Source organism: Caretta caretta, chromosome 26, assembly GCF_965140235.1.
Source record: "Caretta caretta isolate rCarCar2 chromosome 26, rCarCar1.hap1, whole genome shotgun sequence".
NCBI classification, from domain to species: domain Eukaryota; kingdom Metazoa; phylum Chordata; order Testudines; family Cheloniidae; genus Caretta; species Caretta caretta.
Genome location: NC_134231.1, coordinates 13573020 through 13590233, shown reverse-complemented (window position 1 = coordinate 13590233; position 17214 = coordinate 13573020). Strand labels below are relative to the sequence as shown.

The 17214-nt window shown below is 51.9% G+C and overlaps 1 protein-coding gene across 4 annotated transcripts in view; it reads right to left on the bottom strand.

Annotated features, from left to right (window-relative positions):
* The window catches only part of KCNIP3 (potassium voltage-gated channel interacting protein 3), an 81171-nt gene that overhangs the window by 42572 nt on the left and 21385 nt on the right, over positions 1-17214 (bottom strand). Inside the window, exon 1 of one of the 4 annotated variants that reach the window (XM_048829620.2) lies at positions 14620-14913. The exons of the other annotated variants lie outside the window; for them this stretch is intronic. Within the exon in view, the coding sequence (XP_048685577.1) occupies positions 14620-14764 (145 nt within the window). The 5' untranslated portion in view covers positions 14765-14913. Of the gene's footprint in view, positions 1-14619; positions 14914-17214 lie in introns of those variants that run through there. 4 annotated transcript variants of the gene reach the window in all.

Here is a 17214-nt window from a genome sequence, read left to right as displayed (position 1 = left end):
GGCTACTAGCCCAGGGGTCTGGAGATCTGTCTTCCAGTCCCACCTTGAGCAAGTCCCTGTTTATGCGTCTGTAAAATGAAGAAAATACAACCTATGCCAATGAGAGAGAGGCAGGGAGCAAGTTCTGTGGGGAAGTGACTGTTTCTGACTACGCATGTACAGCACCTAGCAGAATGGGGGTCACAGACGGCATGTGGTACTGTACGTACAGCCAGCCAAGGCCGCTACAGTTGGTGACTCCTTGCCTTATATCCTCTAGACTAGGGGACTGGGCTAGGATGGGAGAGACCCAGATCAGACTTTGCGTGGGACCTTGGGCATGTCACTTAGTTTCTCTGCACCTCAGTTCCTCATCTGTACAATGAGGGATAAAGCCCTGCCTCATAAGGGCATTGGGAAATAGATTGTGAGGCACTCAGTATAGCAGAGAGGTATTTAAGACAGACAGGAGCATGCCGTCGCATAGGAAGCAGGATTATCTTTAATAAGGAAGTTTTCCCGGCTGGTGTGGAGATTTAAAAGCGATTTGCTGGCTGCAACCATTCCCAGACGTGCCTATCGAGCTGTTTAGCCATTCACGTTAATAGGAAACAGTTTGCCCACTCTTGTTCAATACAGAAGACACACAATACAATAGAATGCAACAGAGGCACCTTGGGCTAGCGCGGTGAGATCAGAAACCACGTTGCACTTGTGGTTACGGTGACATCTCAGCAATGATCTGGGTTGCTATAAAGGGAGACGTATAGCAATGGTGCACCGCACAAAGTGAGATGCCGTGAGACGGAATGACAACATCTACCCAGCCCCTCGCCTCCCGGCACAGGTTACAGTGGGATGCTAAAAATAGCCTGAGGCAGAGTTAAAATTTGGCTATGAAGAATCATGTTAGTGATATTAACAATATTAACCAGACTGGGCACTGCTGCCCTCCAATGGATGGGATCAGAACTGCTCAACGGTGTATCCTACACCCCGGACTGCAAATGGCGATTCTCCTGCACTCCAGTAGTAGGGGCCTGTGGGTTTGGAGATGGGGTCCATGACATTCCATGTGGCAACAGAAATGCAGCCTAGAGAAGCTTAAGGTAGGCACACATGTATTAGTACATAACTGATGGGAAAATACTGCCAATGTTATTGGTATTAGCTCACCTTGCAGGGTAAGGGTTGTTGGGCTTTGGCCCCGATCCTGTCAGCTGAGCTGCATGGGCTGGAATCAGAGAGGCTGCGTAGAAGGGATCCCCCTTGCATGGGCCAGAAAGTGTTCCTGGTGGCACCCTGGTAAGCACAGGCCGATCCTGCTCCCCTCTGAAGCCACTGGAGATGCTTGTAGGCAGGCAGTAGCAACGGTGAAGGCTGCAATGTAGGCAAAACTCTGGCATTCTCAGTGCTGCCAACCCCAGCCATCCAAAAATAGCGAGGCTGGCCCCACACCATTGGGATTTTAAAAAATCGAGAGTTTTAAAAAATAGTAAATATCGGGCTCTTTCCATGTGCCTGCTGGTGTCTGAGCTTTGCCGGCGCAGTCTCGATACATGTGCAATCTTTTCTCCGCAGACCAGACGCTTTTCTGAAAATGAAAGCCGAGATGCTCATGCCATCTCCTGATTCCAGGAGCAAAGGATTAAAAAAGAAAAGAAAAAAGAACCCCAAATATCCAACTCCGCAACCTCTATTCTGTCCTGCCTTCCTCTGGGACTTTCACCATTCATGGCGATGGGAGCAGAGCCCAGGTCTCAAACGAGCCTGCTTTGGAGCCGTTTTTATGCTGCAAATACTCACTTTGGGGTGAAATTCGCTCCTGGCTTGAACCTGGGATCTACACCACCAAAGCTACACCCAGGGGTTGCTTCCAGTATGTTGACAATCCCTACAAGGAAGATCAAGGGGGCTGGGAGCCAGCAGTGCCCCCCCCCACTTAAATATAAAAAGTCATGGAAATGAAACTTCAGCGCACTCTGCTCAGCAAAACCGGTGATGCTTTAATGGTTTCGAATCGTTCCAGGTACGGTTGAAGTTTCCTTCAAGTTGGCACTTTTCAGAGCCATCCATCTCGCTGCTGCTTCTCCAGCCAGCTATGAAGCGAGACATTGTCAGCTCATCTCCTGCAAGATGCATGAGCACAAGGACTTGGGGTTCCCGGCGCAGACGGGGGGAAAGTGGGAGGGGGAAGACCAAGCCCATGTGGAGACACCCAAGAGTTTGGGGGTGGATCTAAAACTCAGCCAGGCTTCTTTGAACTGAGAAATTGGGTCGGGAATGTGGCTAGATCTGGCTTTTCCATTGTCAATGGACTGACAATGGTGGTGGGGCAGGGACTCACTCACTGTGAGGAAGTTGGCAGGGAGAGATCTCCCTAGGGCCGTAAAAGCAGGTAGGGGTACACCAGCCATCGAAAGTTAGTGACAGTTAAGTGCCAATCGCCCATATGGCTTTGTACAGCACCTAGCGCAACAGGACCCAGATCTGCTTGAGGCCTCAAGATGCATGTGAAGTGCTGGCTTGTACCTAGACCACATGGCACAGCCAGAGTCTCTTTCCTGGTGGGTAGGTTTTCCAAACACAAACAGTTCCCTAGCCCACACTGGGCTATAGCTCCAAGGGGATTTTCCCCCTTCGCCTCTCACTTCCTCCAGCAGGATTCTGCCTTGTTCTTTCAGCGAGCACCACCCTGGATGTCCTTGTTCCCTAGCAGGTTCCCGCTGTCCCAGGGGACCGACTTCCTGTTCCTGCGGCTTCTGCCACTCTTCCATTATGCCAGCTCCTTAGAGAGAAACCCCTGTCCCTTCCTCAGCTGCTCCGGATTCTCAGGGCTGGCTGTTATGCAGGGACAGACCACCCTCTTTGCAGCATGACTGTAAATGTCATAAAAACAGCTAATATTTTCAGGTTTGGGCCAGCTCTGAAATGTAGAGACAACCGCCTAGTCTCCCAAGCAGGGACGTATCAGCCAGTCCAGACGTAATCTCCCGCCTGAATCCGCACTAAAAACACGACCTGAAATCTGGCGACCGTTCCTAGAAGAGCATGGCTTCTCTTTCCTTTCCATGCATTTCGGGCAGAAATGACAACCTGCCCAGCAAAACCCTGTTTTCCTGAGATCACGAGTCCTGCTTTGGAGAGAGAGAAACTTGTATAGCTCTGCAGCAGAGTTGCCCCTGGCCCTGGTGCCGTGCCGGGGGATGGTGAGTTCTGAAAGCAGGTGGGTGAAACTGATCTGGAAAGTTGGGCTAGGAGCCAGCCGACAGCCCCAGAGGAAGATCACACTGACTCTCAACAGGAGAAAACGTCCATCCTTCTTGCCCTGAGATGCTGCCAGTGCAGTTATGAATGAGGGATGGGAAGAAATTAACCAGAGGAGTTTCGCCTAAACACCTGGAAAGGTCTCAGAGAAATGAGATCTAACAAGCTGGGGCATCATCTCCCCGGGGGGAGCGGGAGGAGCCTCATTACTTGAGACTTTTAAATCTACACTGGACGAGAACACCAGAAAATGAGCTGTAGGGGACAGTCTCCCCCCTGAGACAGGCGGGGTGGTCCGTGCTTAGGGCACCAGCCTAGACCCACGTTCAGTCCCCTGCTCTGGCACGGACTCCCTGGGTTATTTTGTGCCACTCACTCAGCCTCTCGGGGCCTCAGTTTCTCCTCTGAAAGATCAGAAGACAGCCCTGCTCTGTTGTACAGGGGTGTGGCGAGAATCAATACAGAAAGGTTGAGGTAAGTCCCTACAATAGAGGAGTCCCGGGGCATGGGTTAGGTGGGATCCGACAGCTGTCCTTGTGTCCTCTCAGTCCCACGCTTTACAGCAATGGGATGAACTCTGCCACACGGCCCTTCCCTATACCCTGCGAAGGGCTGATCGCTCCTGGAGCTCCTGAGTGCGTTTAGCACTTTGCGAGAGGGGGCCCACTATGGGGCAGAGTTAACGGCATAGAAAGCAAAGCAAAATACCGTGTGCAAGCCGGGAACAAGAACAGCAGCTGCTGCAGGAGGCTTGACCCCCCACGTCTGTGCGCAGTAGCAGGCTGCCTTCACACTGAGCTGGAAGCTCGCTCTCAATTACTCGGGTGCAACGCCCTGCAATCGCCAGGGAGGCACTGGCATAAGCAGCGGTGCAAGGGATTTCTGCCAGCTGTGAGCAGAGAGCGATAAGTGCTGGAATCGGTCTGCAGCTGCCGAGGGCCGTCTCTCACCGTGACAGCAACACCACCCCCTAGACCCGCTATAGCCCATTTCACCCATGGATTCACACTGTTATCACTGGTTTACAGAGAGGGACACGGGGATGGAGGGAGGGAAAGTCGCTTCCAGTGTACGGCCATGAGATTTCTGTGACCTGTGGGTTTGTTCCTCATTCCTGCTCCAGGACGCAGCGTCCGAGTCTCATTAAGGCACAGTCCCCTCGGCAGTCCCATACCCAGCTTCCCTGGAAGCCTTTACGTGGATGGAGACAGGGACACCCCACTTGTCCTGTCCTCACCCTTCCCCAGCAGGGGACTGTAGCCAGCAGGGGGGCTAGAACTCACGGCTTTCGTCTCCAGAGCCCCATTAGCAGTAGTGGGGCGTCTCTTTTCTTTAGGCTGCAGCCACGAGGTGGTGACCTGGGCAGAGAGTAGCCAAGGGCTGCAGGGCACTTGGGGCTTGACCGGATGCGTTCTGAAGTCAATGGGAGTCTTTGCATGGGCTCGAGATCAAGCCAGCAGATGTGACACCTGCTCCTGGGGTTGCATTTAACCCTAGGACATGGGCTGGCCTGCGGTTTAGTTTCAGAGCAGAAGATGAATGGGCAGGGGGGACGGGAGAGGAGGAAAAGCTCCACCCTGTTAATCCATAGCTCTCAGCCTCCCTCCTATCCCCCTACCCCCTTCTCAAACCCAGGCAGGCTGGTCCATCTGGCACAGGGGAGAAGGGGCAGCTGCTTCTCTCCTTGCTGGGCTCAGAAGAGACAGCGGCACCAGCGATGCATTTGGACGTACTGCTCCACACACAGGCCAGTCTGTCCAGGCCAGGGCTTGGAAGCTGTGGTTCAAGGCCTCAGCCTCCTCCTACCACGCCTGGAGCTAACCTGGAAGCAGCCAGCTGGCTGCGCTGCATTAGCCAGAATTGGAGAGGACTCCTTGTCCCACAAGGAGACATCTGATCTTGCTGTGCTGGTTGCAATTTACAGCAGGGCCAATGAAGGGACTCGCTTCCCCATGTCCTCAGCAGAGACAAAGCCAACGTTGAAAGAGGTGAACCTTCTGCCGTAAACCCCCATGAAGCCGAGGAAAGTCAATACAAATATCAAATGGCCTTTCCAGCCCAGCTCCCTTCATCCCAAGGGCTCCCAAAAGCCCGACGCAAACTATTTGGGAATCACTTCAGCTGCTGCAATGCGGCCACCTCTGGGGTGGAACTGGGCAGTGTGTATCGGAGCAATGGAAGAGTATGGGAGGGGAAGTGTCAGGGAACAGCTGGGACAATTCAAGAGGAAGGAAGGTAGCTGAATTTAGCCAGGACATAAGGGGTAAAAAAAATACCCCTCTATGCTGCAAACAGCAGCCAGCCAGGTGGTAGGGGAGCTTTCGTGCTAAGCAAGGAAGAGCTCCGTTTTACATCTGCCCAGTAGATGGCGAGACACCACCACGTAGCACCTGGCAGTAAGCTCAGTGCTGCCTCAGATGGCCCTGCTGAATCACCGATACCACTTCCCAAGGACAGATCATACAGACCCAGACCCCCGCCTTTAGGCCTCTCTGCACCCGCTCTGCTGAGCTAGGGAGAAGTGGGGGCTACAGGGCAGTGGGAGATGGTAACACCGGTTCAACCTGCCCGGCCAGCTCCTGCAGCACAGGGCCTCGTAGCATCATGCTGGGTCATGGACTAAGTACAGACTCTGAAGGGGATGAGCTTCAAGCCTTCAGCACGGTGATAGTCCCACAGGAGAGGTCTCCATGGCACATTAAGCCTGGGTTCGGACTCAGTTTTGAGCCCAAGCTGCACCTTCTGGCCAGACAAATCAGTCTGACTCGGGTCAGCAAGCACCCAGGACTCCGCTAGGGAGGTGGGTCAGAGCCCAGGTGCCACTGAGACTAAGGTCCAAGCCCCGTCAGTTTTCAGTGTGGACACAGCTCAAGCCACAGACCTGAGTCCAGCAACTCTAAGCCCAGGTTTACAATACAGCGTGGGCTTGAAACACCGAGTCCACAAGCCTGGGCTCCAAAGACCCAGGCTCAGCATGCCGTGGTATCTGTAGGTCTCCATCGGAGACCCCAGCCCAGAGTTCCTGCACAGGTGCCCCGGTTACACGGGCTCCAAGCCCCCAGAGCTGCAGCCACCCCATTGCATAGCCCCATCTGCTGGTCGCCCCCAACCTGGGAAAACACCCCATTGCTGACCTTACCCGTTATGGACCCTAATTCCCTAGGGCTGCCCTGATGCCCCTTGTTCCCCAGCCTCTGGTCCCCGTTAAGCTGCCCTGTCTCACCCTGGCATGTCCCCTTCCATGTCTGCGAGGAGCTAGCTACAGACATGCTCTGAGAGACACTGGGAGGAAGGGGAAAGTTTTCCTGCTTCCCTTGCATTTCTCCGCTCCACTGACGCTGGCTGCGTCTGTCATTTGGGTCACTTCTCCCCCATGCAATCGTCAAGGTCCCAGTGGGGCTCCGACACCAGAGTTGGCTGCTGCAGCGAGGAGATGCCCAAGGCTGGCCTCAGAGCTCGCTCGGAGCATCCCACCCAGCGATGGTGGATTGCTCCCCCTTGCAGCCATTTCCGGTGTGGGCCCCTAAGCTGGGATCTGCCTTTGCTGGCTGCCACGTTCCCCAGAGCGCCGTCTGTCCCCCGCCCAACACTAGGACAGGAAGCAAAGGACAGGACCCGAAACCATTGGTTACTGGGGGTGGGAATATGCGGATACTTTGCACTTGGGAAAGTGAGGTGCAGAGAAGAAGGGGAGAGACTTGCCCAAAGTCATGTAGTGAGTCAGTGGCAGAGTCAGGACCCTTGGCCCCGTGGTGGGAACCCAGGACTCCTGACACCAAATCTCCCTCTTCTGAATATGAAGCAAACACCCTCCCAGAGCTGGAATTTACAGTAGACTCAGGAGCACAGGACCGCGAGGGATCTACTATAACAGGTCCCAACTCCGTTCTCTGCTGTTCTGTTATTTATATCACAGCAGCGCTGAGCCAGTTGGCCCACTGCACTAGGCGCTGTACACACACACAGGATGAGTGTCTGCACAGAAGAGCTTTGCAATCTAGAAACAAGACAGGCCAAAGGTGGGAGGGGAAACTGAGGCACAGAGAAGGGAAGGGACTTTTGCCTACGGTCACACGGGAGGCCAGTGTGAGAACTAGAAATAAAACCCAGGTCTGCCACATATCCATTCACCACACCATGCTATAATCACTCCTTGCTGCATCCTCCTTGCAAAGTCAACTGGGGGACGGGGCAAGTGGGGGGAGAAGGAGTTATTCTCTAAGCAAGCATAAAGACTCAATAACCCTGTTTGTTTAGGTGTTCACACACCACTCCCCTCTCCATCAGCCAACAGTAGATGAGTCACCCCTCATGACAATCACTGCCCCTTCTCTGCACACCACAGCCTGCCGGGAGCTTGCCAGGATGGGCTTGAATGAAATCGGTGAGCTTTACGCCATACCCCAAAGGGCACTAAACTCAGCAGCAGTTTGTCCTTCCCCTGGAACGCCCCACCACCAGGCTGGGAGAGGTCTTATAACAGAAGCTGACAGAACTTTAGTGGGGCCAAGATGCTGCCACGACACAGAAACAGAGGCTGGCTCTCAGGAGGCAGAGAGAGACAACCTGCACCACACAGCCCTCCCAAATCCCAGGTTTGTCTCCTCACTTCGGGCCTCTGCTATGACCTAGCTATTTTCAATCAGTAAAGCCATCTCAGGGCAGTATCAGCTCCATTTTATAGATGGGGAAACTGAGGCACGGAGCTGGCCTGAAACTGGCCACCCAGCAGGCCAGGGCAGAGTTGTTCTATAACTCAGGTCTCCTGAGGTTCAGTCTAGTGTTTGATCTACTAGGCCACACAATGATATTGGCCCACACAGGCACTTTAAGATCCAGGGAGGAAAAATGCTACCGTCCAGCTAAGAGGCTTTATTTCCAGAACTGTATATGGGACAACCCCCTGCTTTCCCCACAATTAATGTTACTTCCTAAAGCCCACTGTGCCTTGCTTTTTATGCAACATCAGGATGGGGTGGAGAGAGAGATGGTCAGACTAAATCCACCTCGATGCGCTCCAAGAACAGATGCAGTTATTGCAAGGGGCAAGTTTGTCGCCCCTTCATTGTTGCAGTCACTGGGGAGACGGCCATTGCGTGCAATCACCCTTTATATTAAAGGTCCCCGTAACCCTTTCTAAGCTGTTTATAACACATGATTAATAGAGGTCTTAATAAATGGTACAGAGCAGGTGAACATTTTGCCAAAACATTTTTGACCCGCCCCCACACCTCACCCCCTGCCAAAAGTGACTTTTTGAACAACATGAAAATGTTCAGAAGAGATTCAAGGGGTTTGGGGGAAAAAAGACAATATTTCTCTCCTCCCCCCTACCCCCCACCCCCATGTAGTCCTTTGGCTGGCTGGGTTTGATTCTGTCCTGACTCCGGTATAAGTCAGGAACAAAGACCTATTAAGTCCCATCTAATTCCCCTCCACCCCATACAGTATCAGCCCCTATTGTGCTGTTTACTAGCATTTTGTCCAGTCCAGCTGCAAATGCCTTAAGTGATGGAGCATCCATTGCTTCCCTGGGGAGATTTATGTAACAGCCGGGCAGATCTCACTGCCAGGAAATCTGGAATTCAAGGGCAAGATCTTGTAAGGTACTTGGCTTCTTCATAGCCCCCCCGCCCCATTGGTTTATCTGTATATTTAAGGAACTTGCATGATTGGTTTCTACGCTGGTAATTAACTAAAGATGCCTTCTCCATAAGGACTGCCTGGTTATGTTAGAAGAAACAGATATTCATTCATTTTTGGCCCACAAGTTGCGTACATTTTTAGTTGCTCTCCTTATACTGATAATTTCTGGGCCATATAGGCAGGTTACATCAGATACTAAGTTTTGCTACTTGCTGACTAGTGTGTTTGTGCAGCTCTGCCCTCTACTAGACGAAATCAGAGCTGCTCATCTTTGTGTCATAGGCCCATACTGCTAATGGGGAGTCTCCATAACTTCTAGCCCAAGGGGCCTGCGCTTTAGGATCAGAAGGGTGAGAGTTCTACCACCGCTGTCACCTTGAAGCTGTAGCCCTGGCATGCAGCAGCGTTACAAACGTGGGGTCTTATATAGCCACAAAAATCTGCAAGTCATTCATGTTCTACGCTCCAGATGCAGATCTAAAGTGTACAGATCATACAAACAAGAGCCAAGGAGTTCTCACTTGGGGAAGTAAGTGGAGACTATATTTAGGATTGGGGGACGGATTTTGTTGTCTTCAAACAGCTCCCAGAAAACATGGGGCTGTCAACCCACCAGCAGCCACTGGCAAAGATAAAGGCAGAATCAGAGCTGCAAAGGGACACTGTGCATCTCACCGGTTTGATCATCTCTGCCTCGCATGCAGCGCTCAGAGTACAGAGACTGTCTAGCAACTGTCAGTGAATCCATGTGGAATCTGAATTTTCAGGTAGACTCAGTTAAACTGGAAAAGTTACTTTTGCTTAAAAACACCAACCTGGAGCGATCTAAGTAGACAGTAGCTCCGGCTTTTCAGTGCAGTCCCTGGAGACGCAGAGGTTCATGGGTCTGAAATGTTATTTTCTCCACAGCCTATAGAGCATCACGTAAGTGGCATAGGGTTTCTGATGCAGCTACGGAGAGGCTCTGGCAATGGAAAATAACTTCCAAAATTAGGCTCCCTTCTGGTCTATTTTTGTGTCTTTTGATCATCTACTCCAGGAGTGTCTCTTTCCCTCCTCCACCCCCAATACACACCTTCATTTTCATTTCTGTGGGTTTAAAATTAATTTAGTGCTGGTGAAAGAAAACAAGTACAGACAGCAGCAGCACTGGAAGCTTCCCCAACCAGCTTGACCTTGAAATACCAGGTGTAGCCATTGGAGGGGAGTTTGATCTCCACAGTCCATCAAGCTCCCAGCTTCTCTGCTGAAACTGACCATATAAGGACCTCTTGTTATTAGCAGAGATCTAACCTGTAACTTGCAATATGACCCTCTGCCACTTGAGCTAAAGTAGGAACTCCAATGGCTGGCAGCAGCAGTAGGCTGTCACCTTCTAGTAGCTGGTGCACATAAAGGACAACACAACGTGTTAAAACAGGACCAGTCAGAGCAATTGGTGCTGGTGGTTTTTGAATTGTTTGCTGTTTCACACAAAGAGATTGAAATGAAAACTTCCAGAAATCTCTCATTTTGGGGGCAATCCTGCAGCCCTCACCAAGGCCCCCATGGAGGTTAATGGGAGCTCTGCCTGAGGAAGGACTGCGGGCTTGCACTCTTAATAGCATTTCTAACACTATTAAACTTATGGAAGGCGTGAAACGTGTCCATTTTGCTGGTCGTGATCCCATTAATCAAGGGCAAAATGGGCACGGAATTCAATAAGATCAGGACAAGGCATCTCACTGCGGTTAATACCTCTATGTACAGAGTGTAACAGCCACACTGGGCCAGAGCATGAATGGCTAAGCAAAGGGGTAACCAGAATCAGAGCCTAGAGCAGTGATGGGATTAGAAACAGGGCCCAGGCAGATATGGTCAGCCCCAGATCCCAACTTCAAAGGCCAGGTGGTCCAAAGCTTGCTTTGGCTCAGCTCCACAATAGACAGGCTGAACCTTATGGTAAAATGAGCCATCTTAGTTCTTATTATGCTGGCCCCCCATGACCACCTCAAACTTCACAGCAAGAGCAGGGCTAGAACTCTCAGCCTCCTGCTCTGAAAGCACACGCCGCTAACACATGAGCTAAAGGAGAACTGCCATTAGTAGTAGGGGGTCTAGGATGTACAATTTTAGACTCAAACCAATAGACTAGGGGAACCAGATGTCCCGATTTTATAGGGACAGTCCCGATTTTCGGGTCTTTTTCTTATATAGGCTCCTATTACACCCCCCCCCCCGACATACACACAGTAAATAATACATGCATCAACAATGATAGATTGAAAACCTTGTTATCTACTCTAAGTATTGGATCATTATATTACACCTACTAAGAGTTTCTAGTTTGGGGGGGAAATTTACTTAAAATATATTAAAAATGAAATATTTAATGCACAGAACGCGCTGGCAAATAACTGTTCAGGATTTCTCTTTCTCTAAATAGGGACAATTCATTAGAGTATTATGGCAATTAATTTATTTATATAATGCTTTCAATCATGCACCACTGAAATGCAGCCACCTCTGGGGTGGGGCATGACAGCTGTTTAACAGGATGGAGCAGTGCATGACATCAGATGTTCAGGCGGATTGAAAAAACTTCAACTAAGCTACACACAGAGTTTTGGGGAGGCAGGAGATAATTAGTGCTCGCGCAGGAATTTGACCAAGACATCGCTGTTAACAACCCATTTCTCCTGTTAGAGCCACAGAAGGTCAAGACACGATCACATCTCATCTAGAAGATGGCAGTTCCAGTCCCATAGCGGCTCCTAGCACCAGGCTGGGCGCATTGGCTCAGTGTTAGCTGGAGGGCAGTGCACCACCTACTGGATCAGCAACGAGAATATTTGGTTACGTACATGACAATTGTACAGCAGGAATATATTTCCGGCCCTGATTTTTCACAGGCCCTGCGTCCTGTTTCCCAGCCTAGAGCTCCCACTACAGAGAAACCTTAGGCAAAGCGTGTGTCAGCTGATCAGTGCCTCTCTTATCTTAGCATCTCAGAAGCACTTTACAAGCCAAAAGGACCCAATTCTGCTGTTTTTACATGGAGTAGCAATTACTATTGAGTACCCCCTCTGGTTTGGCAGGTCCTTTGAGATTGTACTGACTAGTCCCTTTAAGGATTGCAGAATCAGCCCCTAAATAATTCTCCCGTACAGCATCCCTATGAGGTAGGTAAGGTATGTGGCTCACCATTCCCCTGCCTGCTGCAAATCACTGATAGGCAGCTACTTCTGGAGTGGAACACAGCAGCTGTTTAACAGTGTCCAGCAACTCTGTATAACAGATTAACAAAGTAAAACAAACTCCAGTTCATTCTTCAGGGGTAATTTCCCTTGATGGCGTTTGGCCACAAAACCGTGTTAGATGCTTACAAAAACAAGGGTTTTAATGTCCATGAAAGTCAAGGACCGTGGCTTTACATTGCATCCACAGGAGTCTTTGCTGGTTTCTCTATGGTGCTTATCAGTAGAATATGCGTCCCTCACACACCATTCGTGAATGTATCCTTCTGGAACACCCTGCTAGTTAGAAAAGCATTACTATACCCATTTCACTGATGGGGAAACTGAGGCACAGAGATTTAATTGGCAACAGAGGTAGTCTTGGGACACAGCTGGAATTGAACCATCCCAGGCCTGTGCCTTAGCCATAAAACCACCCTTCCTCTCTACCACTATCTCCCCAAGATCTGTGACAAAGCCTGCCCTGAATTGGAATACCAATGCTGCTTTCATGTGATTTCGTTTGCAGTTTGACAGAGTTCTTCACTGCCCTCCTCTTCCTCCATCCATGATCCTGCCTCCTCTGTTCCTTCCTGAGCTTTAGAGTCAATTAAAAAACCCCACCACAACAAAGTTTAGCCACGAACCCTTCTTTGGAAACCTGCATTGACCTATGCGTGCAACTTAAGATGAGGTCACATGAAGGCCAAACACATTAGGAATTGAACCAGGGACAGCCAGGGCTAACAGCTGGAGCTGCTTGTTTGAGCTAAAGCTCCCTAGCCGGGGCTGTAGCAGACTCACATCCACTTGGGATCAGGCACAGAAGGACGCTTATAATACACCCACGCCAGAGGTTACTTTCCCTTCTTACAATGTTAAAACCCCCTCTAGAAAGTCCCAGACACACAGACGAGAAACTGAAGATGCTTCAAAGCCCTTAGTCGCCATGCTTGGAGAAATCACCAAGGGAATACTGCCAGCCCCTTGCCAAATCTAGGGGTGGCTAGAACCCCCTCTGTGAGTAGCTGCAGGAATAGAAACATCTCCTTGAGGTAGCATTGCCCTGCTATGCAAGGTGATTACAGTGATGCCCGGAGCAGGGCCAATGGATTCCGCGGTTCCAAAGGAGGGGAGATCCTGCTCTGCCCAAATGAAGGGCACGGAGTGAGCATGCTCCAGCCGGCTGCTTGATTGAGTTAGCGGATAATCTCTGGAGCCAGGCGGCTGTCTGTGCCCGATTCCAATTAATTAATAGCAGCGCTGGGTTTGGTGTTTAACAAGAGACTCGGCCTCCTCCAGCAAATGAGGGAAGAACAGCCAGTAAGAGAGTCAATCAGGCAGCTCGCGGCTGAGGTCTCCCTGCTCTCTCAATCCTCCTTCAGGGGAGAGAAGGTTTGGTTAGACAGGAATGCCCGGCATGGAGCTGGCCCTCTCACGGAGCCGGAGAGGGGTTCCCAGCAACCAGGAATCTATGCGCTGCTGTGATGGGGAGATTAGAGACATGAGGAAACCTGGCCCAGACCTCCTTCATAGAAAACTGAACCCATTGGGGAAACTCGTCCTGTCAACTTGGGAGACCCATTCCCAAGTGCTCCCATCCCAACCACTTGGGAGACCTAACCTGGCCCATGAAATCCAGCAGTCGCTCTCCCTTTCCTGGCTGTCTAATGCCACCGAGCTGCATCTGCAACCTTAGTTCCTGCTTCCACATCTGTCCATCCCACACGGCGGCTCCCAGTACCACAGGTACTTCCCCAAAGGATGGGTGGTCACTAGGGCTGTGCCTCTCAGAAAGGCGTCCTTGCTCCTGGGCTTCTCAGTTGCAGAGAGTTTCCTTAACCGGGGACAGAACCTCCCATCCAGTAGCCCCTTGGCTCTTTGAAAAGATCCCTCTGGACCCCATTGAGAATCCATCCAGCTCAGACAGAGCAATGAAGGGCGGGTGGATGGAATTACCTGGCCAAGCAGGGCACCTAAGCTTTACAATTGTCCGTTCTCCAAACCAAGAATCCCATTCCTCCCCTGTCCCTTTCTCACCATGCCAGTTACGTCCCCAGCTCCATCCCTTTCCCCACAGGATGGTTCCCCCTTTCCTTACTCCTTCCATTGCTGGCTGCCCCTCACATCGAGCCCTGCAGGGAGCTCCATGCATCTTTTGAACACAGCCCCTCAGTTCCTTCATCTCTCCCCCCAGGGGACATCCAGCACATACCCAGTGCTCTATCTATTCAACACACTGTGCAAACATTAATAACCCGGACCACCCCCATGGGAGGGAGCCTTTTGCCACCATTTTACAGATGGGGAAACTGAGGTACAGCAAGGGGATGCAGCGGGCCCAAGTAGGTCAGAGGCAGAATTCGAACTCCAGATTCCCTGGCTCCCAGCCACACTCACCTCCCTCATCCCCCACTGCTTGGGCTCTACAAGCCACCAAAACACCATTGGCCCACACTGACTGCTCCCTCCAAACGCCTCGCAGCTGTGGGTGCACTGCTGCACATTTTACCTTGGGACAGGTCCCCGGAGATGAAGCGGAAGAAGTGGCTGATCAAATTGCCCAGATGTTTCTTGCAGCTGAAGTCCCAGATCTCAAGGCGCGCTTCCAGGAAGCGCACCGAGGTGTCTGCTTCTTTGGCCTCTTTCGGGGGCATCCTGTCTCGCTCCAGCAGGCCTGAGCACTGCCCCACACCCCTTCCGTTCGCCCTGCCCTGGCTCGCTGGGCCAAGTTGTCTGGGTTTCCTTAAGGTAAGTGCTTTGTTTCTGCTGCTCTCAGCTGCACTGACCTTCTCTCCCACTCCACCTGCTCTGACTCCTCCTCCGCAGGTCTCTCCTCCCGCTCCGTGCTGGAGTCTCTTGCAAAGTTGTATTTTCTCTAGCTGAGCGCAAGGTATTTCTCCACCTTCCACAGGGTGTTCGGGAATACAGGCCCTTCTCCAGGCCCCTCTGGCAACACCCAGCAATGCCAGAGGGCACAATGTCATTCTTCTTCCTGCTGAATTCAGGAATCCCAAAGCTCCCCATCCTCAGAATATCACCTACTTTCTCCTCTCCCCCTTCCCACCATGGTACAGTTACTACTCCCTAGATTTTAGTAAGTTTAAGGCAGCACTGTCGTGTGCTGGTTTAGCCTTTTCTGGCCAAAGCCGCATTGAGTCCCTGAATTTCAGATTGCCTTCCGCCAAGGAGCTGCGTACCACAAAAACTCCCGCTCAACCCGCCATCCCCTGGGAGCAGAGGAGAAAGCTTGCCTTCCATGTTAACCCTAGCCGCCCTGCATGCTTTGCAATTCTCTTTGTGCCAATCTGTCCCTTTGTCTCAAATGCCCCAGAGTCCCCGCCGCTCCCCAGGCCAGGGACATCTCTCAGAGCCCCACCAACAGATGGACAATTTGCTTCAGACTTCTCATTTTGCTTCAGGAGAGGAGCTCATGAGTCTCTGGTCATCAGCTGTCCCCACAACCATGGCCTCCACTCCTTAGAGGAAATAGAACTCATAACCTTCTAGTCCAAAGCCACAGCTCCCTACCCCTTGAGCTGCGGTCACTGCCCTGATATCAGGGCTTATTTCCTGTTTAAACATCCAGCCAGCCAGCCGAGAGGCAGGAGTCACAGCTGTGCAGCTCTGACCTTCTCCCCAAAGCAAGGTTACCAACACGCTCCGCCACTGCATTGCAAATCCCTGCTCTTCCAGTGTACTAAGTATCCCTTGTCCCCATTGAATCAGGATGGGGATCTCCTGGTCTAGATGTTTTATTCCCCACCACAGCAGAACCTTCTGGCCTACCAGGCCCTGTCCCAACAGGCATTGGGGAATGCAGGCATTTGGCCAGAGGGGCCTGGACAACACCCATCAGTGCCAGAGGGGCACAACTTCTTCCTGAGTATCTCAAAGCTCTTTAAGAAGGGGGCATCATGCCCATTTTACAGACAGGGAAAGTGAGGCAGAGGGAGGTGGGGGAGGGACTTGCTCACAGTGTACAGGAAGTCAGCAGCAAGACAGGGAATAGAACCCAGGAGTCCTGATTCCCAGTCCTGTGCTCTTTAAATCCTCCTGGGCACTGGAGGAGGATGTGTTAGCAGGAACCTGTGGTTCGTGTGTTCCAGGTGGATGTGGCAACCTTGTTTTTAAGCTAGGCCAGGAGGTGGGAGAGGTCAGTCCACATCCCTGGTGGCACTTCCCCCTGGCCCATATTTTGCCTGCATTAAATCCCCCCTGATCTCCACATCTGTGCCCATCCCCCTGGCCTGGCCCGACCCTTAGCTGAGTGGGGAAGTTTGCCCTGAGCAATAAGACACCCCCACTGCCCAGACAAGGCTGCATGCTCACCAAGCGAGCATCTGGGACTGGGCACCCAGGCTACATGGGTCAGAACCGAGTCCCCAGGATGCAGTGGTTCCCAGGAAGGGCATGCGTGGCTCAGTGGGAACTGAGGGCACCCATCACCTTCCCTATTCCCATTTCCACTGGAAGCCAGTAGGGCCGAGGGGCTCCCCGCTCAAGGGAGGGGATCAGCTCCTTCCCCCTCCCACCGGTCTCAGGCTCCCTCTCCCCGTCTGCTCTCCTGACCTTCACGGGGCAAAGACAATTCCCAGTGTAGAAGCACGGTTCCCAGAACACTGGCAAGGTATTAATAACTGTGCTTAGCACTGGACAATTCCTGCTTCCCGCGGTGTAATCAGACCCCCAGCACCTGCGGCAAGGCTAAGACATCAATTCCTAGCAGTGCTGAGCTCGGTACAGGCCCCCCACTGTGCTAATCCGCAGAGGATCTGACTGCCCCCCCCCCCTCCCCACACACACACACTTTGGAGTCTGTGCTCTTCATTCTCAAGCTTGTAGCTCTGGAGGTCCCTGGTCGGTTCAATCCAGGTTGGCCAAAAGGGTGGCTGTCACATAGAGGCCGTAGGTAAGGCCTTGACCCAACCTCTCCTCAGCCACTTCCTTCACTGCAGCCCACTCCCCCAGTGCCTTATCTGGACACATCCTCGCACCTGGCATCCCATGGTGGCAGCTGATAGAGGGTTCACTCCTGCCTGGTTCACTTGGATGAACTGCAGCCAGCCATCAGAGGAGGTTTTACAGCGAAGAGATTTCAGCCCCT